The following is a 22993-nucleotide window of genomic DNA, read 5'->3' as shown; positions in this document are numbered from 1 at the left end:
GTGCAAAGTTACCTTTTCCCATGCAGCCATCTGTGACTTCCCAACAGGGAGACTTTAACTTGGAGCAGTGCAACAGGGAATGTGGCTCCTCCTTAGTTTATGAAGTTACGACAGAACTGAAAGGACGTGTCAGGTCCCAAATCTTGAGGGAGGAAAGAGGCTTTTCCCTTCCAGGCTGAGAGGGAAGCTGGTGAGAGCTCGTGTGGGACTGAAGGTGTGTGGATGGGCAGGTATTTGCTCTGTGTATGACTGCAAGTTCTGATCCTGCCACAGCCCTGTTGTACCTGGAGCTGACCCTGGTCGGGGTTTTCAACCTGTCTTAGGAGAGCATGTGACGTTTCTGCAGTGTTACAGTAAAATTTAAGATTTCTTTTAAGCTCCCAGGAAACTGGGATTATTTACTCATTAAAAAACCCCCAACAAATAACCAGAACTTTCAGTTTATCTCTGAAGTATATGTGAGTTTGATTTTTTTCGTATAGACTGTATTATGAGTCTGTGAATACTTTTACGAACACACATTCTGCTTCTTCAGAAAGGCTGTAAGATGCTTAGCGAGCTGTCCTTAGGATTTGTCAGAACTGAAAATAAGGAGAACTGTTTTCTCTTACACCCTTTTCTGCTGGTGCAAGTTTCTGGCAAAACTAATCTTTTTGTTTTCAACCTGAAAGGAGGCAGCAGAATTGCAGTGTGGTCCTGGGTGTTTGTTCTTAGCACCGTGTAAGATAATAAAGTCATTTGATGTGACTGTTCAACTTTACTGTATATTCATTGAACAAAAAGCAACTAAATGATGCGGTATGGAAGATAGTTTCCAAACTCTAATTAGAGGCTCAAAGGAAATTTCTCAGAGTTTTATTAAACCTTCCTTCTTAACTAGAGGTCTGCAAAAATAGCTGATGGATGAACTGCCTCTATTGCCGCTCTCCACTGCCCTGGGAGAGGGATGGAATGGGGTAGAAGACTTCTTTGTGAGCTTTTTATGCTACCAGTAAGTTAGCTCCATTAATGAATTGCCTTCTTCGCATATATTGCACTCTGAAGAAGCAGAGGAACATTGACTGTTCAGTTTAAAATTGCAGAGGGATCTTGATGAAATGGGGAGCAGGGCGCACATACCTGCCAGCTCCCACCTTGGTGCTCTCACCAGCAGTGAGTTCTTCCTCCCTAAATTGCATGAGAAGCTGTGTGAAGGGATGACATCCCAGCTATGTTTTAGTACCAGCAGATTGAGTTTCTGTGCAATGAAAGTAGAAATAAAAGAGAAATAGTGTAATACTGTGTTACTGAGGACTTTTAACCGAAGGCACTTTGTAGATTGCGGATATGGATTTGTGCCTTGGCACATTTCTCAAATGCTGTGGTGTTTTGAAACTCTTAACAAAGGGGAATAATGTAAGCTCAAACTTGACAGAAGTTTCTTAAATAAAATCTGCTTCCCACTGGCCATTCCTTGCAGCAACGTCCAGTGTAATTTGTGCTGCTGGAAATGCGAGGATACTGTACGCAGAAACCCAAAATATTTCAGCATCATTCTTCTTTTCTAAGCATAAAAAAACTGTTGATAATGAGACTGAGCCCTTGCTGAAAATATTTCTGACTCAGTTATGGGAAGTGCTGAATACTGTGGCCTCTCCCAAAGAGTTTTGTATTCAGCTCTGGACACATGCCAGTAACTGGAGAATATCTTCAACTATTTGTAGGTATGTGTTTCCTTTGTGATATCATCAGCATATTTTCCCTAAAATAGCAAGCAATAATTAACACTTGTTCACACCATTAGGAATGCAGATGTTTCCCTGTTCAAGTGAGTGGCTTATTAAACTGTCTGATTTGACAAATTTAACACGTTCTGGTATCCCTGTACAAACAGAGGGGGAATGAAAAGATGCCATGAGTTTCCTTCTCCGAGTGGCCTTACAGTCAGTAATAGTCACTTGATTTCAGATATGAGCAGTGAAAAATAAATCAATTTGTTGTGTATTTATCTATCCTGGAAGGAGAAAATCAACTCGTGCAGTTTGTCTTGGAATGCAATGAACTGCCCTGCCATCCTGTGACCTTGCCCTGTTCCAATGTGGTCGGTCAGTGGAATGCAGCAGAACTGCCTGGCTGTCAGGAAAGGAAAGTTCCTGTGCCCCCACCTTGCAGAGTAGGTCTCTAAAGGGGTTTGAAACCAGTGGTCAGTGTTATTTTTAAAAGCTGAACACATTGGGAAGCAAATGTCCTCTGAGATACAATTTTACAGTTAGAAGCTGGTTTGGTTTGACCTTTAATCATTAGGTTTGTAAGTCAGTGACCTATTTAAAACTCTTATTATGAAATGTGTAACTCCATGGGACAGTGAACTTTGCCCAGGAATTGAATCCCAGTTTTAACCACAGCATTGTGTAATGGTTGTACACACCTTTTAGTAGGTAAGGCTTTTTTTCAATGGCATTGACTTTTGCTGGAATTAGTAAATAAACTGTTCTAATGAAGGATCCACCCTATATTATATTCTACAAAGAAAAGGTAATGTTGCATGTCCATGCTAAGTTTCCTGTGAATATGGTGTCACAGTGGCAAGAACTCTGCCAATGTTTTTCCCTGCCAACATCCTAATGCCTATAAAACATTGCTTCATAAACATTTTTTTCAAAGTCTCTTGGGTATTTATATATCTGGAGGGAACAAAACCTTGCAGATGGTTATGTCCAGTTATTCTTTCCTTTTCTACTAATATTTTATGCTTTTAGAATGCCTCTCAAAAGCAGACCTTAGCTCCTTTATTTTTTCCCAGGCCTGGAGTTTGTCTCTTGAGGATTATTTTTTTTTAATAACCAAAACGCTCGACCTCCAAGTTCTTTAACACTTGCTCTGCTTTGACTTTTATCAGAACCCCCGTTTACCTGCTACCATTTATTCAGCTTGCTGAAGTTTTCCAATACAAGTAGGTTTTAAACTTGCTAAGGCTCTGCAATGCCCCTTTTCCAGTCCACAGTTGTGCCAGCAAGATCTTTCTGGAACAAAGTACTGTTTTCCAAGCATCCCTTTGACATGATGATTTCTGCTGATGGTTTTTTTTTCTCTGGAGGTCTGGAGAGATTCCTGTAAGTGAATACAAGTGATTTACAGATGTTGCCTATTGACTCATTGAATTGGGAAGCTTTCAGCAGGTGGAGAAAGCTTCAATTAATAAATAAAACATTAATAATTAGATGCATTTCACATAAATACGACTTTCTAAGTATTGTGGTGTTATGTAATGATGAGAGATGAGACTTCCTCATCATCAACAAGCCATGATCCTTGACTCTGTAGTTGTCTAAGAGAGAAGTTTTACCTGGACAGAGGATTTTCTCGGAGTTTTTTGAAGTTTCTATGGCCTGTTTGTTCAGGATTGTGCCCAGAATTCAAACTACGCCCAGCCCAGTCTGAGCAGATTCAAAGTCAGGCCCTGTTTGTTCTGTTCAGATTTGTGTTACATTGGCATTCTTTTCCCTACTCGAGGATTTCTCACTCTTTAGGGTTATGTTGGTGCTTTTAAAAGTGTAAAGTCTCTTCTGGTGGTGGATAAATGCTCCAGTCCTGACATATTGCTTAGGAAGAACTCGCTTCTCGCCTTCCTTGGTGGTGCCATCCTGTCACCACTTCTGTTGACTCTTGTTGCTTTACACAGCTTCAGCTGTAGTTTAAACAGGATCTTGGGTGTGTGTTGTGGAACTGCAGCATTTTTTTTTTTTTAATGGAAAATGACATAATTTGAATTTTCTTTTTTCAGTTTTAAGTATGCATAGGGTAAGAATGGATAATATGAGCATATAGTGCAAAATACTATGGATCATTTGGAACCTAACATTTAGGTCCTGTTTGTTGTGGAATGTCATCTCAAACCAAATTGTTATTCAGTATTATTTGTTTATTTTAGCTGTTTTATGAGGAGTTCCATTTTATAGTGCAAGGAAAACCTGTGTTGATGCTGCTGTAGAGTCTGTTATATTAGAATGTGCCAGCAAATGAATCAGTGTTGTGGAAACAAGAACCAGACATGTAAGGACTAGTTTTCTGGATATTTCTTTTCAGGAAATTTTCCTGCTACTTTTGGTTAATTTGTTTCCTAACGCATTATTTTTAGAGCTCTCATACAAATTAGACCTCTTTAACCCAAAACAAACCCTGTTGCTAACTTGATTTTTCTAGTGGCCTCTGAAGCCCCTGTTTTACCTAAATACCTCACAGATCTTGTGGTTTTACTTGCCTTCCCTGCGAGTAGCCCCAGGCTACGTTCCATGACTCAAATGGGATGCTGAGGATTTCTTGTGTTATTCTTTCTCTTAAATATTATTTCAGAATTGTGGTTAGTGTAGGTGTATTGGGGAGGAGGGAGAATCTGGGGTTTTTTTTGCAACTAGTTACTGTGTCTTAATTCCAGAATCAGTCACTACTGTAAGGAGGCTCCTAATAAAGCAGGAGGGGAATTCTGCAAACCTGGTTCTGCCTTTGCTTTGGTGAACACCTTCCTAGTTTACAGTTGTGTAACCTGGGTCAGCATTAGCCCCAACATGTGTGAAAATGTATTTTGATGTGGCCTAAAGACAAGAAGTGGTTTGTTAATAAGAGGCCTTCATGTTTGATTATTACAAGTCGTGTAGTTCAGTTTTTAAAACAAAATTAATACAAACAAATGGCAAAAAAGACCAAAAGAAACATGAAAAAAACCACCCCAAAAAACCCCCACTGTGTCCTAGTATAATAATCTCTTACTCATTACTTGCTGTAGATCCTGATTTTGAAATGCCAATAAAAAGTTCAAAGAATGTGGACTTAAATTCTTTTTCCATCCCACATGGACAGTTAATAACCATACTGAGGAGATTGCTTAAGCATTGCTGGTTATAGTTCAGATTAGCAGGACAGGCATAAAGGCAGTCTTAAATATTTTATTGCTAATTTGGCCTAACAAGGCACAAACATCTCTATCCCATTCTTGTAAACTCACATATTTTCCTAGAAGTTAAAACTGCCTTTAAAACACAGGGAGGACTCTTCTAAACAATATGTAACTACTCTGGTAAACGAAATCTTGGGCTTTTCGTTATCAAGGTGTTTATGCTAAGGCCAGGAATTGGGTTTATTTTTCATCTCATTTTAAGGGTCTGATTGTGGAAACTACTCCAAATGTTTCTCCACAAGGTATGATGGGGTTTGGAAGTTCTTTGAAGTAATTGTTCTGTATCAGCTCTCTGCCAGAGTGTTGTAGTTGCAGTGAGAAGCAGTAATGAGGGAGGATTTTTGAGGCAGTGTCTTACTATGCTGTGACTTCTTTTATTAAGGCACAGCCTATTTTTCACTTTTTATCTACATTTGATGAGGAGGAATGTTTTACTGTGTTTTCTGTAAACTTACCTTTGCCTAGTATTTGTTTACTTACTATAAAGCAGGATGAAGTGAGTATTTGGGGGTATATTTGGATATAATTGGCTTGGCAGATGCTGACCCCAATTTGAAGCAGATGTCTGGTTTAGAACTATATTTTTGCCAAATAGTTAATTAACCATCTGAAGTCTGGTGTAAGTTATCTTGATGAGAATTTTAAATGGTGCCTGTCCATTCGAATCAGCTGCTGTTTCAGCAAAAAAAACACAACTTATACAATTGCTGATTCAATTTTTCAATTTCCCAGCTTTGTAGTAATAAGTGAGTCATATGATGTTCTGTATTGGACAACTGTTACTTTTAAAAATAAATACAGAAACCTGCCCCCAAATGGTCTTGGTACAAATATAGTGAGATTGCAGATAATTCCCCCTCCCTCCTTTCCTTTCTCTTCCTTCTCCTTTTTGCTTTGGAAAGATATTTTTGCCACTCTGCTGTGACAGAGTTGTCGATTGAAGGTAGTTCACAGTCTCCCAGCTGCCAAGAAATTGGAAATCTTCAAAATTAAAGCATCCAACGAACATAATTCTAGCAGTGGGAGACAGAAAACTGGACTGGAATTAAGATTTTGATTCATCTTTTATGTCCTTTAATAGCAAAAGCAAATGGTTGTACAGTCTGCAAATAGTAAAAATCAAGTAAAATTTTCTTATCTACTTATGCAAGAAATTTAACTGGTCTTTTTGTTTATGAACAGTTCCTGAAAACGTGGAACAAAATGAAAAGATACATCTCATTCTATATATATAAAAAAAACCTCTTTATATTAAAAGAAACCAGAACAAAATTTAGAAGTGTATGTTGCATTTACTATGTCTGGTGTGTAGGTGCAGCTAGTGAGTATTGAATAGCACTAAAAGCAAGATCAAAATTACATCTGATAGGCTGTTTCCGTCATTGGTATTCACAATTGTAAGATCACACATATGAATCTTATACAAGAAGAGGATGCTTTGAAAATCAGCATCACTAAATTTACTTTAAGATGCCATTGTACGTCTTTAAGATGCAATTTAAGGGATCTGCTCTTCTGCTGCAGTTAGGAAAGGGCATTTTTTTTTAAAGACATTTTCAAGTGAAACCTTTGAAGTCACATTTGGATGTGCCCCTTCTTTCTTTGTACTACACTGATAGTAAAAGAATGTGAGAGACTGATATCCCAAGAGATGGAGGAACCTTGAAGCAGTAAAATGGCTGTACATTCTTTTTCTTTAATATAATTCTACGGTAAAGAAAAGGCTGGAGGGGGAGAAATAGAATATATATAGCAGCTGTTTTTAAGGTATTATGCTCTTCTGGATTAAAAAAAAAAAAAAAACAACAAAATTATTTGGGATAAGCTACCTGAGCCACTTTGAGTAAAAGTATTTAGTCCAAAACACTTTAAAGCCCTGAGAGAGCCAAGAAAAGCCCATGGTCGTTGATAAAAGGAATGCCCACAGTGGTGTGTGTGTGTGTGTGTGTGTATTTAAGTCATCAGGCTGCTGCTGTTCTTTCTAAGTATTCAGAGTTCTTAGTGATAGCCAGAAACACAATCACATGTTGCACACGCCCTGTTGGAGCCAAAGTGAATCTTTTATATATAAAAAAGGGCTTCTGGTTGTGTTTTATACTTGTGTGACAGGTTCAGCAAAGCTGAAGCGTTGCATTTTTGGCTGTCTGCTCTCGTATCTTGGCTTATGATTTTTTAAGGTTGAGACAAAACAAGATCTGGCCTTGTGTGCCTGTATTTCTTCCATAGTTCAATGTCTTTTTACACTGTAAAAGAATAAATTTTGCAGATACCCTGAGTTAAGCGATACAGACTTAAGTAAGGTACAGATGTCTGCATAGTCCCTGAAGATACCAACTTGTAAAGTCATGTAAAACCTAATCATCATTTGCTACCTTTGTGTGAGAATTACTGAGAAGTGTTTCATGGAAGAAAAAAAAATTGTGTCAGCCACATAAATGTAACATACAGTGGAATGGTGAGTTAAAGAACAGATGTACCAAATAGCATTGATTATTAAAAACAAGTTGTCATTAATGAAAAGGCAACCCTTTTTATGTTTGGATTCAATCAGAGTGGTGGACAAGCAGTTCTTTAGGTGCTACAAAATGTTAAACTAAGAAAGCCAACTGAACTTGTAGTCAGGTTCTAAACACTGTTTAAAGATTTTTGTTAAATGTGCTGCTATTTCCTGTTCATTGCATCATTCAGTGATATGTTACCATTTGCTGATGCTCCTCATCTACAATCCACTTTGCTAATACTGTTTTCCTCTTTCAGGAGTTTTATGAACACACAAAAACACTTTGGCAAGACGAAGGTGTGAAAGCCTGTTATGAGAGATCTAACGAGTATCAGCTGATTGATTGTGCACAGTAGTAAGTATTGCTTCCATTGGGCTGGAGGTGGTTTTGTTACTGGCTGATAGTGACTGAAATTTGCATGTCCTGATGGTTATTTTTCCACACCTTGGAAAAGGAGTGTCTGCTACACAGAGAATTCTTGGTAATCAGCTATTCAGAGAGGTGGGACAAACTGATGTTCAGGTAGTGTCTGTATTGGGAACCTTGCAGATGCTTTCAAATGGTCTTAATACAGGCTGACCCCTTTGTGAGGGGACAGTTGTATTGTCTCAAAGGCCAAATTTCCTGCCTCTCCCACCTCAGGTACTGCAGCAGGTTTCAGAAGTTGGAAAGTACATAAGTATGAAATGAGCCCATGTTTGTCACTTTTGTTTCTAGTGCAGTTTGTTTGCTCAAAAACAAAGAGATGGCAGCAGCAATCACGGGAGGCAGCCTGTGATCAGTCACCAAGACTGCTGCTTATGTGCCTTCCTGCACATATCTGAGAGGTTCATTCTCTTCTGGTATTTACACCACTGTGATAATTAGTATTGTCTTGAGACACTACTGCATGTTTGCAGTTACTTATCTCACACAGCAACATACTGTGGGTCAGAATTTTGTGGCAAAGTGCTTGTGATAATTGTGACCATTCCTGGTATTCTTCTTGTGTTATACTCGAGAATTGCAGGACTTATATATTTGGAATATTAATAGTTAAAAACATTATTTCTTAGTTTATACTCTCTACTTCTTTTGGAGAAGCTAAAGTAAGGTTTAATGCTCAAAGACATACAGGTTTCTCCTTTCTCATGATGATGGGCAACTGCAGTTTGTCTCATACTGCATCTCTTAAAGAGCATTTGATGAAATAAAATCTATAAGGTTCTTTTTTTGTTTGTTTGTTTAGGCAGACTTAAAGGTAAATCAACAATTAGCTCTGTTTGAAAAGAGACAAGAGAGATAATTTTACTATGACTTGCACAGCTCTCAGTCTGTAGGAGCCTCTTTGAAGTTTTGCCATTGTTTCCAGTGTGAATTTGTTTGATGTGCAGTGATGTCTTTTGCATTAGGTGACTAATGTTTGATCATTTGGCACGGAGGTTTTTGCAAGTTCAGTTGCTACAAAATAAAAAAAAATACTACAAGATTTTCATGTTTAGTCAACTATCCAGTAAATTTTGTGTTTCTAGCGTAAAGTTGATAGAAATGAGGAAAAGCTGGTTTTGTTTCTGGTTAGTGTTTGTTAATAGTTGACTTCTGTGCTGGGAAGAATTAAATATTGTTGAGCACTAAGAGGGTTTTGTGTTGCCCTTTCCTGAAAGAGGAACAAATTTTATTGTGCCCTGAAAGCACAGAAGAAGGCTAAAATTCTTATCATCTCTGGGCATTGACTTTTTCGTGGATCAGCAAGGGAAGTGGCCTTCATGATGGCTTTGCCGTCCTGCTCCATCTAGTGGAACACTTAATTCTACATCATGGGCTGTTGAGCCAAAAATAAACCTTGAACATTGCTGACAAATTAGATTTTTTTTCGGGGGAAAAAAAAAAAAAAGAGATGTAACAGTCTTGCAGAAGGAGTGTTCTAATTGTTAATTTTGGTAGTTCTTGTCCTTTCTGGCATTTTTGACCATGCAGTGGCATTGTTTTTAATAGCAGAAAATGCATAGTTAGGAGGTTTTTTTAATGACAAAATGCTGGCTTGGAGGATAACATCACTTTGAAGTGCTGAACTTGTTCTTATCACATTAAATTAAATTAAAAAAGGGACCTGACAAAAATTATTTCCTGAAATTAACCTGGTGAGCACACACAAAAATGTAGCAAAAGCAAAATATAAAATGTAGCTGAGATTCAGCAGGTAAGGACTATTTCAATTAGAATGTGCAAGCTGCCATTGTTAGAGCTAATAGAAGTTAAAAAAGAAAGTTGAGCAAATTGTTGGGCTTGTCAGCTCTTTCAGAGAGGAGCTTTGGGTTCTGAACACTATTCCCTTTTGAAGTCCCCGTTTAAAACAAGAAAAGCATACTGGAAATGGGAGATGGAAAAGTGGCTTTTCTCTTTCAAGATCAATCCAGTTCCAAAAATCCTTTCTTGCTCTTGAAAGTTGAATAAATTCTTAAATATTAATGGATTCTTTGTTCAGTGAATTGCTTTAAAATTCTAAACGTTTCTTGTTCACAAAAATTAACTTTTCAAAGTTGTTTGTAAAGAAATTTGATTTTTTTTTCAACTGTCATTCTTTGAAGTGTGAATTGCTTAGTGTAAAGTTTGTCTTGGTTCGGGCTCATTTAACATTCTGCATTTTTTAAATACGAACAGTTTTTTCACTGTTGTGACACAGTTATATATAGGAGGCTTTGCAAGGAGATTCTGCCAAGTGTTTAAAAATCAATTTTGCCTGTCTTTTAGCAGGGAACAGCGAGGAGGGTGTATCTTACAGGGCCTTGTTTGTCTTCCAGAAATGTCAATATCAGAAGGCAATTTGTTTCTGTTTCTGCCCCACCTGCACGAAATGTGTGCAGAGCTTGGGGGATCCTGGAGAGCTCGGGGGCTGCTCTGTCCTCAGGGAGGGGGCACATCCCAGGGCTCCTGTGGCAACTGTTCCAGGCAGCCTCCTGCCTGCTGAGCTTTGGGAAGTGGCACGAGTCCCTTCCTTCCTGTTTCCTTCTTTCTTAGTGGGGTGAGGGGGGCACTGAGGTACAGGGAAGGCCATTACCTTGTTCCCTTTTGTCTGTCATTGCTGCTTTCACAATTCTGCTTTTCATGGATAGAAGCTGATTCTCCATGGGGGCGGTTGAGCTGCAGTCCAAGAGAAGGTCTTTTCAGAGTTCAGGGCTCGATGGCACAGCTGCAGGACGCTGGAGCATCGGGAAAATGAAGATGTTTGGGGGATGGCGGCTCAAACATCTGCGGAGTGCATGCTGAGGAGAGAAGGGAACTTTCTGGTGGGTCAGGAGCTCTCCTGGGTGGACATAGAGCAAGGGCAAAGCCTCTTTTTGCTGCACATTCGTGCCCAAGAAAGTGGGAACAAATATTCTCAACCTAATGTGCTGTATCTCCCTAACACAAATGTAGATGTTCAGAGTCTGGAAATCGTACTTGTCACCTGTTGCTGAGCAGTAACTTTAAATACCGCAATGCTCCCTGCTGGATCACTACGGCTCTGTGTCTCCCCATAAGAAGTGACCTTTAATAAACACTCTTTTCGTTGCTGTGCTGAGTTCCTGGTTGTGGTGGCTCAGAAAAGACCGAAAGCCACAGGTACCTTCCCATTTCCCTGCAGTTGGGATCTTTGGAGGTGTGAAGCTGGAAGGCCCAGCCAGTAACCTCATCTGCTGGAGAGCCCTTCTGGTATCCTGCCCTTTATCCTCAAGCTCGCTGGCTAAATGAAAATGTCACTTTGGAGGAGCCCTGTTCATTTTGAAAGAGTAGCTGCCTCTGCTCATCATGAGCTTTACTGTACTTCCTGCCGAGGCATATTTGACAGTCTTGAGAGGCAGAGAAAGCAAAGGCAGCTTGTTTCCCTTTTCTTAACTGGACTTACCAAGTAATTAGTTTCATTTCTGCTTTTAGAACAATGTGGTCTGTGAGGTTGTCCGCAGTTTGTCTCTGAGAGGAATGTATTCTGTGAGGAGAGAGCATTATCTATGAGGAAGGCAAATTTCATTGCTCTTGCATCTTGCAGGGATTTACACGGAGGACAAGGAGTGTTCGTGCTGAAGCTGCCATGTGATCCTGCTCTTGGCTAATAATAAACAGAGGAGCACAGAAGTGTCTAGAATACAGAAAATCCCAAACGATGCTAAATTATTTACCATCCTTCATATTTCTCCCCTAAAGGAGAGGATTGCATTTTATTTAAAATGTATTACTTAATATCAGAAATATAGGAGCCATTCCCACTGTGATGTGCCAAGACCTGTTTGACAAATCTGTGCCTTCTGTCAAATACGAGCAAACTTGATCTCTTTGAAGTGCTGTCATTGCTAATACTTCTACCTCAGGTTTCATTTGAGGAGCTGTGGTCTTAAAGACTCACAAATACACAGCAAGAGTAGTCAGAGAACGATCTTTCCCATAGGCATGCGCTGTTTGTGGCAGGAGGACATGAAGGATTGACATCGTCCTGGAAGGTCTGACCCCGAAGTCTGCGGATAGCCTGAAGAAACTTGCTTTGATGTCAGTAGCAAATCAAAAGCAAACCCTGGGTACATGAGCCTTCTGCTGCTTTTCCTAGAGTTGCTAATATTAGGCTGTGCCCACAGATCCTTGAATTTTTGCTTTAGCAGCCTTGGCCACTAATTTGAATTCGTGCTTCGTTTCACGCCATGCTTTCTCTGCGTACATATCTCCTCGCCAGCACTTCCTGGTTTTGGCTGGGGTGGAAAAGGAAATAGTGTGAGAGACAGTCTTTGCAACCCATTTCACACCCTCTGATATCAGGAAGGGCTGGAAGTAGCATGAGGGAGCCCATTCTCACGCTATTTCCTGCCTCCAGCTCTTCTCCTGCCGCTGCCATTTCGGGAAGGAGAAGGCGCGGGGCGGTGGCTGCTCGAGGTGCAGAGCTGCGGTTCTCCGACTTCAGCACCAGCAGAGCCTCTCTGATACCTTGAAACTCTGCCAGGCTGCTCCAGAAGGGTTTTATGAGAAGTATTTTTTAAGATGTTTGTTTTTAAAATACTTATCAAAGAAAGGAGGGGAGTGCAGCTATTAACCGACTGCTGTGCGGGGCTGCTGAAGGATCAGCGCGTGTGGACACGCTGGTTTTTTTAATTTCTAATGTGTTATGAATTGTAAATTCTTTATATTTTTATTAAGATTTATGGTGTGTTTTATTTCTGGATTTGCAGACTTGTAGAGAGCAATTAAGAGCCCCGATCTGAGCACTTAATGATTTTCTTCCACGTTGATTTCACTTCATGACAAAGTTCCCTTCATGGAACGTGTAGTAAAGTGTGTTTGCTCAAAGTCTCACCTTTTTAAATAGTGGCTGATTTATCAGGGGTACTACTGTTAGTCTAGTTTCTTATTCATATTATTTATTACCTTTTTTCCCTTTTTCTTTCCACTGGGTATGATTTTTGACAGAGCAGTTTCTCTTGTCTCCTGCAGCTCTGCAAGCCACGTCTGCATACTCCCATTCAACAGGACAGGAATTTCCCTGGCCTGTATTCCTGGCATACATGAGCTTCTTACGGACAGTAACAATTATATTGTTAAATGTTCCCATGAGGAAGAATAATATTCATGTCCCCTTTTGCTGATGTAAAGCTGATGAGCTTGTCTACTGCTGTGGGAATTCCTTGGCAAGCCAAGGAGTAGACCCAAATCATCTAACTTCTAATTTTTGGTCGTGATTATAAAACCCACCTTACTTTATTCCAGAGTGCTTAGAGATAACTGAATTAGGGTCTTCTCCCTGCTCGTCTTCAGGCTGAGGGAATATTGAAGATCATGTTTTAAACAAGGTTTAATTTCAATTTACAAAAAAAACCCAATACAGCCCACGTTATATTTTTTCTGCAAACCAGTGGGGCATTAGGTGCAGAAGTAGGTTGCTGTAGATGATTGGAAGCACAGTAGCTCCTGTCTTTTTGTGACTTCAGTGAAGTCACTACGAACAACATGAATCCAAATATATAATAGCTGAATTATAGCCAACTTCTCCATGCGTGTGCCCTTTCTTGCTGACTGTCAATAGCAGGGATGTGCCTGCTGGCAAGTGCTCTGAAAACCAGATTACCTAAATTTAGCCAGTAAATGGATTATGAATCCAACACATGTTCCCACTCTTGTCACAGCTAATCATAAATTCATAATTTCAAGCTGCACTCAACCCCAGATAAACTTCTCTGTCTTGAAAATAAATTACATCCCAGTATGAAGCAAGATAAAACAAAAGGTGTCCTGGAACAGGTTGAGTGTTACGAAGTAGGTGCTCCAGTAAGGAAAATACAAAGGTGATAGGCCATAATGGCAGAAAGACCTTTACAAGTCCAAAATGTGAATAACTGAAGAAGCCATACCACAGGTTTTTGGTGATGCCCACTGCATTGTTCTGAATTACTGTGAAGGGGTTTAGCTGTTTGCTCCGAGAACCCGATTCTACCTCCACCTTCACTCACTCTGGCACTTGTAGCCCCCCAGGCCCGTTGCCTTCATTCATTTACTGCTTTTATTTCTCCTTTGTTCCACACATCTGTTCATGTGCCAGTTCCTTTCTGGCCTTTGGCTGCAGATGCAACTTCCTTTCCCTGTCTAGTTGTAAATACTGGGGATTTGCCTTCAGCTGGAGGCTGGGCTGACCTGATTGAGGAGCTTGAAAAAGCTGGGTTGGAACTTCTTCCCCAATTTCCTGACCCAGTTCTTCATCCAAACACTCAGACTTTGCCTTTTAGTTTAAATGCATCACTTGCTAGTGCCTGCAAGAGTTAAGGATGAACCTTGGTGTTCATGGGTGCCTGATTCAGTGGAAAGGGATGTTCCTTTCTCAGTGTTACAGTTGGTTTCATGTGCAAATGGGGCATTTGCTCACACAACAGCTATTTCTTTGTTTCAGTAACATTCACAGACACAACTTTTGCTCAGGTTAGGCATGCACTGGATCGAGAGTATTTTCCAAAATTTGGCAGGAACGGTAACATTTTATTTAAATAAAATTTACCCATAAAATAGTAATTTTTTCTTCTGAGATCATAAGCAGACACCCACAGGATTTGGTCAGTAGATTGCTGTGCTCCTCTAACAGAGCAGTTTCATTTTGAATGTCAGAAGAGCATCAGGAGAGTGTCATGAAGGCAGGGTTAGGTAACAGACATATCGACATTTTAAATGGAGGAAAATACTGTGGAGTCTACTGTGTAGTTTGCTCAGGATGTATCTCCACTAATACTTTCTTTTAGTAGTCTGCTTTGAAACCAAACTTGGTATTACCAAAGAATGTAACTGTATAAGTAACTACTGCTGTCTAAACTTAATAATGATGTGTCTTCAGAAGATAATTCTGTACTATAAGTATTTGGCTACAGTCCAGAATTCTGCAGACAAAGTTCTTTAGCCCAGTTTCTTGATGGGTGGCCTATACCCGTAACGTTAATTAACAGAGTTAAAAATAATTCACTGAAGAGAAGAACAGATTCCTTGTTGTTACCAGTAAAAATGGCAACCTGTTGTTTGATAAAGAAAATTATGCCTGCATCACCACATGATTTTAAACATACAGTAAAAGGCAAAATGTGCAGAATCCCTGAGATTTCTATTTCAAAAGAGAAAATAAAATAATCTTGAGCTTTTTTTTTTTTAAAGCCAATGTTGGATGCATATTTTTGTAATTGCTTTCAAGTCTGTTTGGTTCAGTGGTGTCTGGATTTCTTAGTCAACATATTTCTGATACCTGTTCAGGCTTCTGCTTTGTTTTTTGTGGCTCTGTTCTCTGCAAATCTAGAAATGCAAATGCAGTGGAATTTTTTTTTGTGGGTGAAGGGAAAGAGTTGAAATGCAAGGAGATGGAATATAAGCCAAAACCTTCTGTTAATTAAACTCTTACTAATTTCTGCATTTTAATGGCAACAGGTTCCTCATTCCTTCCCGCTGTTTTCTTTTCCCGCCCTCAAAAGTTTTTGTTGTGGCATTAAGTAATAGCGTGAGAGAATATGCAAGAAATGTATGGAAAAACATCTTTTGCCCACTGAGGGATTTGGAGGAGATGCTGTGAATATTGTATTGGTCTCTTGCTCTGTTGATAGGTACGAGTTTGTAATAGAGTGAGAATTAGTGAACAACACTGGCTCTGCACATAATTGGGTATTTGTATACAGATTTATGCCTGAAGCGAAACTTACCTGGAGTTTGTGTTGCAAAACAGGTAGAGATTTGCCACCCTGAAAAGCAGTGTTACCAACTTCTAATCAAGGAGATGTGTGGGGTTGGATTTTGTTGGTCATTTTGCTTGATGATTTGTTAAGTTTTGGGACCTCATAAATAATTTCCCATCTAATTTGTCAAACAACTAATATATTAGTAAACAAGGTGTCGTGTGCTCTCACAACCCTGAGTCAGCGTGCAGTCCATTTTGAGAAATCCATCACTGTTGTTACAGACGTGACACAAAATAATTTTTTCAAGAAATTATTGTGTTGCACTGTTACATACAAATATTAAATGTAGCTGCTACCATAGTATTCCCACACAGTTTTACTTTTCTTTCATGATTGTAAAGATTAAAAAAAAGTTGAAGAGCCTGGATTCACCCTTGCAGGAACTCTCCTCCTGTGAGTTAATTCATTAACAAGCATTGCTGATTGTGTGGATTCCTTGGGGTTCTGCTGAGCAGTCTTTCATCCTTCCAGCAATGCCACACATTCCTGGAGCGAGAGGATCTCACCATTGTAGTAAACACTGGGTTGGGCTCCTCTTGCAAAGCTGATGAACAGACCATTGGTGCATTTACTGCAGGACAGGCCCAGTGTTGGAGGAGGTTTGACAAGGGCAGAAAGTTAGACAATTGACAAAGCTACATAAATGCTGAGAGCTCAGGAGTCTCCTGAGCCTGACTGCCTTCACCATGTGTGGATCTTGCAGTGATATTGTTCTTTTTTCCTATATTTTTATTTTCTCTGAGCCCAGAATGTACCTTTTTAATGGTAGGGAAAATGCAACAACTTCACCCTAAAAATAACTCTGTTTACTGCAGGTGAAACTTCTGTAATGGCATTGCTCAAAACACACATTTCAAGAAAATTGGAACGAGTAAAATAGTAGATTATTGTGTACACAGTAATCCTTCAGTCCTCTGACAGGTAGTGGTCAGTCTGAACTGGGAATGAATGAATGAATTGGGCCAGAATGAATTAGGGTGAGAAGTTAAATAAGAGGAGGAATTGTGTCTATGTAAACTCTGTAAGGTTGTCATGCACCCAGGGTGTACTAGACAGTTGTATTTACTGAAGTTTTACCCATTAATATAAAAAATGTGCTCAGTTTTACTATAAAATTCCCATAACCTTATTGAAAAACAGAGCAAACAACATCTTGAATTGTGAATATCAGCCCTAATGGTATAAAAGTCTTGGATTTTACTGTATCATGAAAAACCATAGCTGTCAAATGGTGAGAATCAGTCAAAGCAACTGTTAAAACTCTTATTAATTCCTGAGAATCAATTTTCACTCACCCTTCCCTCCCGTGCTTGTGCAACGTCCCTTTGTTCAGAGAAAGCCCTGAACGAGGGTTGTTTTGGGCTGTGGTTCGAACAAACAGTTCTATATGAGACAGAAACAAGCGGGGTAAAAGACTTCCACAGAGGCTGGAGCAGCCTTCCCCTGGAATCCCTCCTGCAGGAGGAAGATCTGCAGGCACAAAATACAGGGCAAGCTATAAATAAACGCTTGAGGAAACAAGAGAGAGTGTGGCATTGATTACATCATTTTTGCGTGGCCTGTGTCAGGCCGGAGCGACGTTCCTGGGTGGATTTGGTGGTAGGAGTGCCGGGATAGCTGATGTGGGGTGCAGTGCTGGTCTGACTGAGGGGTCTTGAGAGGGAGGGCCCCTTGAGTCTGTTTGGCTGCTGCTGTGGAAGGCACAGAAAATGCTGCAGCAGCAGGGAAGGGTTGCTGGAATGATGTGCTTCCCGTGCACTCCCAACACGGAGCAGGTGTGACTGGTGTTTTTAGGATTTTGCAGTTTGCTCACCTTGGTGGGTGAGTAGCTGCTGGAACTTTTTGCCTGACCTTGGGAGCTGCTGTTTCTGGCGTTCACAGAAAAAATCAGCAAGCACAACAGCTTTTGTAGCACAGTTGGTTGTTGTTTTTTATGAGAGCTGTTATCGCTCCTGCTGTATTGCTGCAGAAAAGGAACGTCTCAAGATTAGAGGGTGACAATTCGGGGAATACTTCTATCAGACTAAGACCTTAAAGCATACCATAAAACCTCATTAAGGACTTGCTTTTAAAAAAGGAATTAAAAACCACAGTGTTCTGAAAGACAAAAGGCAACAGAAAATTCCTGATACAAGGATCAAATGAGGCCAGTACGTTTGCTGGTACAGTGTGAAAGCGCCAGGTTCGATTCCCAATTATTCTCTGGGCTGGAACACTGCAGATACATCACTGCCAGTCCTAGGGAGAGGGAGCACTCAATGCTGACTTGCACGTTCTCTCCCTCATTTTCCTCTTCTGGGAACTCCACTGTTCCGTGATCCACCAAAGCCTTTCCTTTGCTGGTGACTTCAATTTAAATTTCTTTTGTCTAGTGCTTGCCTCCATCCACAGGTATTGCTGAAGTTCCTGCTTTTGAGAGACTCCTGACTAAGATGTCTGCAGTACATTTGGTATAAATTTAGCAGCAGGCTCAAAAGTTTATTGAGACCATGTGCTTGCATGCAGAGAACATGGTCATAAAATCCCAACTATAGGAGGGACAGGCTGAAAATTAAAAAATAGATTAAGCTCATATTAGGTGAAGAGGTTCTCAAACTGATGCTGATCTTAAGTAATCTTTAAGTACTTTTTATAGTATGTGATTAGTTCTAAATAAACTGAAAGAAATTGCTGGCAAATTTTACATGTGATTAAGACTAATTTTGTAGCAGGATGTGATTGATAGGTTTTGTGATTTGAAACACCATTTTTAACTGATTACTGCATAGTATATTATACACTGATTTTGTAGCTGAAACATGTTAAAATTATATTTAACTGTAACAACTGATTTTGTGTTAACTGTGTTCGTATTGTAGTACACTAATTAAGTCTCTGAGAAGGATATGCACCATCAAAGCTAAATTGCAATGTGTTCATTACACAAGTGAGGGGTTTCAGTGTCTGGGTGATAATTTACACTTGAAACGTGTTGGCTGCCCAGCAGAATTTCTTGTGAAGTGCCTTGGGTACTCCACAAGGTTTCCCTTCCCCCCCCCCGAGTGCTCACCTAAACTGCAGCCCAAGGAAAAGCTAGAAAAGGGCTATTTTTAGGAAAGCTGCTGCAGCTGGGGGAGGGAAGGAGCCTTGGGTCCTAGAGGAAGGTCTGGAGGAGCGTGATGCTGGCAGGACCCACATCCAGTCCAGGTCAGGTGGCCAGGTCCTGCTGTGGCATCTTGGCTGAGATTTGTGTTTTACAAAAAAATAAAAAGTCCTTCTGAAGCCTAAGTAATGTTTATAAATAAATGAAAATAGCAATATACATGCAAAATGCCCGTGATGTGTTAATTTGCTCTTTTTGATTGTTCATTTATTGCCAGTGTTGGTAATACTTGCTAAGTTGCTCAAGACCACGCTGTCCACCACTTCTGCTGTTAAGGCATCTCAGAGGGATTTTAATTACTCCCTTATAGTATGAAATATCAGAGACCATGTGCATCTTGAAGCTTCATTTCTGACCAGGTGATTTTTTTACATAGTTCCATGAAGAGTGTGGCTGTTCTCTGGATATTCTTACATCAAATTAAGTCTCATGAGTGAGCCAATGTTGCTCGGGTCTCCAGATTGTTGTTTTATTTTGGTCTTTTCATTAGCTCTGCCTATCAGTACGTGTGCCATGAAGAACAGATTTTGCATTTAAGGTGTGCAGTCTCTTTTCTTTTGCCTCAGTCTGAATAGCTTCTCCTTGTTTTTTCTGGAGGACTTGCTGTTCCCCTCTGTTACACAGAGCTGAACTGCTTTAGGATACACACATTTTGTTATCCAAGGCCAGACTTGGGTGAAACATAGTTTCCCCGTTTGTCAACTGGTGTTTTGATATATTTCTTACTAAAGAAAAATGTAAAAGTTTGCATCTGTAAAAACCACTGGATGATTTTGGATAGTGTGAGGTTTTAAATGAAATCAGATGAGTGAAGGATGATCAATCTTTCGTGGTACTAATGCCAAGAAGTATTGCAATGTCATCAAGCATCTTGACATGATGAAATGGTTTGGTAGAATGGGTGAGAGGATGGATTTAGAGATCTGTTTTACCAGGATAGATGATGCATTCCCTAAATGGGCGTTCCAGACTCTAAGATCTTGCCATGTCACATTAAAATGTAGATGTTAGTGTGTTTTCAATGCTAACTCTATTTCTCTACCCCTGTTGTTCGAAGTTTTTCCAAAAATCAGGTGTACAGTACGTCTGAGTGTGGAATGGAGGTTATAATGAACTCATTGGTGTCACAGTGTGTTATCGAGGGAACCAGTATTTAAAATGTCTAGTTTTAAAGAGCTATTTGGAGGAGAACATGTCAGATTATAACTCACTTTATTGTGATTTATGTGGCTGTTTCGGTGAATTAGCAAATATCAGAACTCCTCTATGCTCTTTTCAGAGCTCTTGGCTAGGCAGGAGCCTTGACACTTCTCCAGTGCCTCTGGAGTGTTTCCCTGTCCACCTCTCTTCCATGGAGTTGAACTACTCTAGGATCCAAGCAGTGTGTTCTCCTCTGTGGTTTTCACCAGCTCTCTTCAGACATTTCATACTCCATTTCTGTTTTCCTCCACAGTCTCCTCTCCGAGCACGTTGTGGATTGTGCAGCTGCACAGAGACATTCCCAGCTCATGAGGAGGGTGACTGGGGATCGGGCAGGGAAAAACAGGGCAAGGCAGGACTGGACAGGACAGGTCAAAGCAGAACTGCTCTCATTAACCAAAAAAAAAACAAAAACCCAACCAAACCCCAAGCTTGGCCCTCCACCAATTTTTAGGATCAGAAAGGTGTTGAGCCATTTCCCAGTTTCAATCTGATTGGAGCCAAGCCTCAGCAGACGCTTGGGAAACTGTAGCTCCACTGCTGCTTAATTGCTTCTTGTTTTGAAGGATAATTAGGAACTTTATTTAAAAATAGTAACTTTAGTGTTCAGTCCATTAAATTTGTCACCAAGATAATTTCATTAGACTCCCAGCTGTTTTCTTATTGGAATTGTGAACTAAAAATAGGTAGGATTTGTGCTGTTGTGTGCAGAGGCTGGTACCTCCATTTCAGCTCTGACTTTCCCTAATGATGTGAAATGTGTTTGTTTCCCTCAGAGCTTTCTTCTGGGCTGTATTTAAGAAGGTCCTGCTAATTATGCCAAAATTGTGTACTGTGGTTTTCTGATAAAGTCACGTGGCTATGAAGAATATGAAACTGATTTCCCTCAAGACAAGTCTTACAAATGAAAGATTGATGCCACACCTAGTACATTCTTCTTTTTCACCAGTCTGTAAGAGATGTTTGTAATAGCTCAACAAATACCTTTTAAAAACAAACAGACACTAATGAACACAGGTTTGTTACTATTATTATGAGGGGTGCGATTTACCCTCTCAGCTCAGTTCTCATGAGCAGTCCCTTTGTTGTGCATAATTGAAATCACAATGTAGATTGTGAGATAATGTGACAATTACCGTGTTTATATTGTATGAAACACGGGGTTTTTTTTGAAACAAACCTCTGTAATTACCAGAATCTGTACAAGCATACACTGCTTTTATGCATACAAGGTTTATAGGGCGAATCAGGTTGTAATATTCAGATTTAAATAGTGTCTCTTTTAAACTCTGAACTGTTTCACATTTATTCCTGACACCCACACCACAAAGCATTGTAATGGATTAATGCTGGACATGCAGAAAACTGAAACAGATTTTTTCTACCGAGTTAGACTGTGTAAATGTATGGCAGTTTCCCTTAGAAATCAGTGAACACAGGATCACACAGAATGGGTAGGGCCATCCAGTTGCACTTTTAATTGTGATGTTAGTAAAAGACTTTTTTTCCCCTTGGGATACCTTTTGACTGTAACTCCACTGAGCAACTGCAGTTCATACTGATAAAAATAAATGTAGGTAACAGGAGGAAGTTCTGCTGCAGAGCACTGTGGGGCTTGTGAGATTTTTTTAAATGCTTGGTGTTGGGAGCCACAATCAAGAAAGTCAATGATCCGAATATAAATTATATAGACCTTTAAGTTTTTTAATTTCCTATTCTATTGTCTTTAAGCAAAGAAACAGAAAACTGTAAGATGTGCTAGTAAAACATGGGTCTCTCCTATGGAAGTGAGTTCATTCAAAGGAGGGGAATTTTCTCCTTTAATTAAAATGAAGGGTATGCTTATCTGCAGAAGTACTCCAGTGATGTTCTCTTAAAACCTGTATTTAGCTGCAGTGTGTAATTCTGGCACGCTTTATTAGCGTCTCAGATCTTTTTTAATTTTCTCATCTGCTTGTTGGCAGTCTGTTCCTTGGACTTCCTGTGCGTGTGCATTTCTACAAAGCAGATAAGTGCAGTTTTACAAGCTGAAGCTGAACGTGGGTGGGATGGCGTGAGGGAAGAGTGCTGTTTTGAAAGCTCTGCACCTGTCACTAGTTTTGAGCATCACAATCCGTACAGGGCAGCCAGTGTGTGTGCAAGATGCTGCAGAAATCTCTTAGGCAGCAAAATGTAGAAGAAAAGCGGGAATGGCTATATTTAGAAGTCGCATATTATTAACTTGTGTGTAATGTATCAGTTGCTGTGCTCAGACACCCTTTTTTGTGGTGAGTCTAATAATTTGCCACTGAGTAGAGGAAGTGGAGTTAAAACACTGTCATGTGATAAAAGCTGTTTCACATATGGTTATGGTGTTTATAGACTGTGTATGTATAAATAAGCACCTGCTACGGTGTAGGTAGTGCAGGAACACGCCTCCCTTTCACCAGAACCATTGAGTCCTCTCTCCAAACTTTCTCCCTGTCTGACCCATCTGATCCGAGTCTCTCCCACCTTGCAGCCTTTGCTGCTCTTCTTAGTGTAAACCACGAGCCGGAAGCTCTAATTATAGTAATGCAGAACAAATGGAAATCCTGGAATTGTCCTCAGCACTCTTAAACTGCACAGTTGCCAGTTGCAGGTATCAGAGCAATAGGTGAGCCAGCCCAGGATTGTTCCCCTGGAGCTGCCTCATGCCTCTGCTTCCCAGCACAAGCTTTGAGTCGCACATTTATTTGCAGATCTCTGGGCTGTGAATATCAGATAGCCACAAAGTTTCAGGTACACATTGGAAGCCAGACTGCAACTCTGTGGGGTGCTGTACATCGTTTAGTGCTTCCTTAGAGTCAGGCATTATAAGAAGGTTGCTGGGTTTATATTTTTGTGCAGAATAATAGATGTAGATATTGGGCAGCCAAAAGCCCCAGCTGGGTTCATAACCCCTGAAGGAATGTTGATGTGGGAATATGGACTACGTTTGGGGAAGGGAAATACCATCTTAGACCCCTTCTTGTCTTTCCCACTGCAGCAATTTTACCCA

At 40.1% G+C, this 22993-nt stretch overlaps 1 protein-coding gene across 4 annotated transcripts in view; it reads left to right on the top strand.

The window, feature by feature from the left end:
* Window positions 1-22993, top strand: part of GNAS (GNAS complex locus) — a 140439-nt gene that overhangs the window by 97729 nt on the left and 19717 nt on the right. For all 4 annotated transcript variants that reach the window (XM_027881226.1, XM_027881228.1, XM_027881227.1 and 1 more), the window contains exon 5: window positions 7691-7788. In XM_027881226.1, the coding sequence (XP_027737027.1) occupies window positions 7691-7788 (98 nt within the window). The remainder of the gene's footprint in view (window positions 1-7690; window positions 7789-22993) is intronic.

Source organism: Empidonax traillii, unplaced genomic scaffold (genome assembly GCF_003031625.1).
Source record: "Empidonax traillii isolate 1590-97213 ecotype Southwest subspecies unplaced genomic scaffold, ASM303162v1 scaffold86:size2944007, whole genome shotgun sequence".
NCBI lineage: Eukaryota > Metazoa > Chordata > Aves > Passeriformes > Tyrannidae > Empidonax > Empidonax traillii.
Note: the sequence above shows the minus strand (reverse complement) of the source record. Positions and strands in the feature narration are given on the sequence as shown.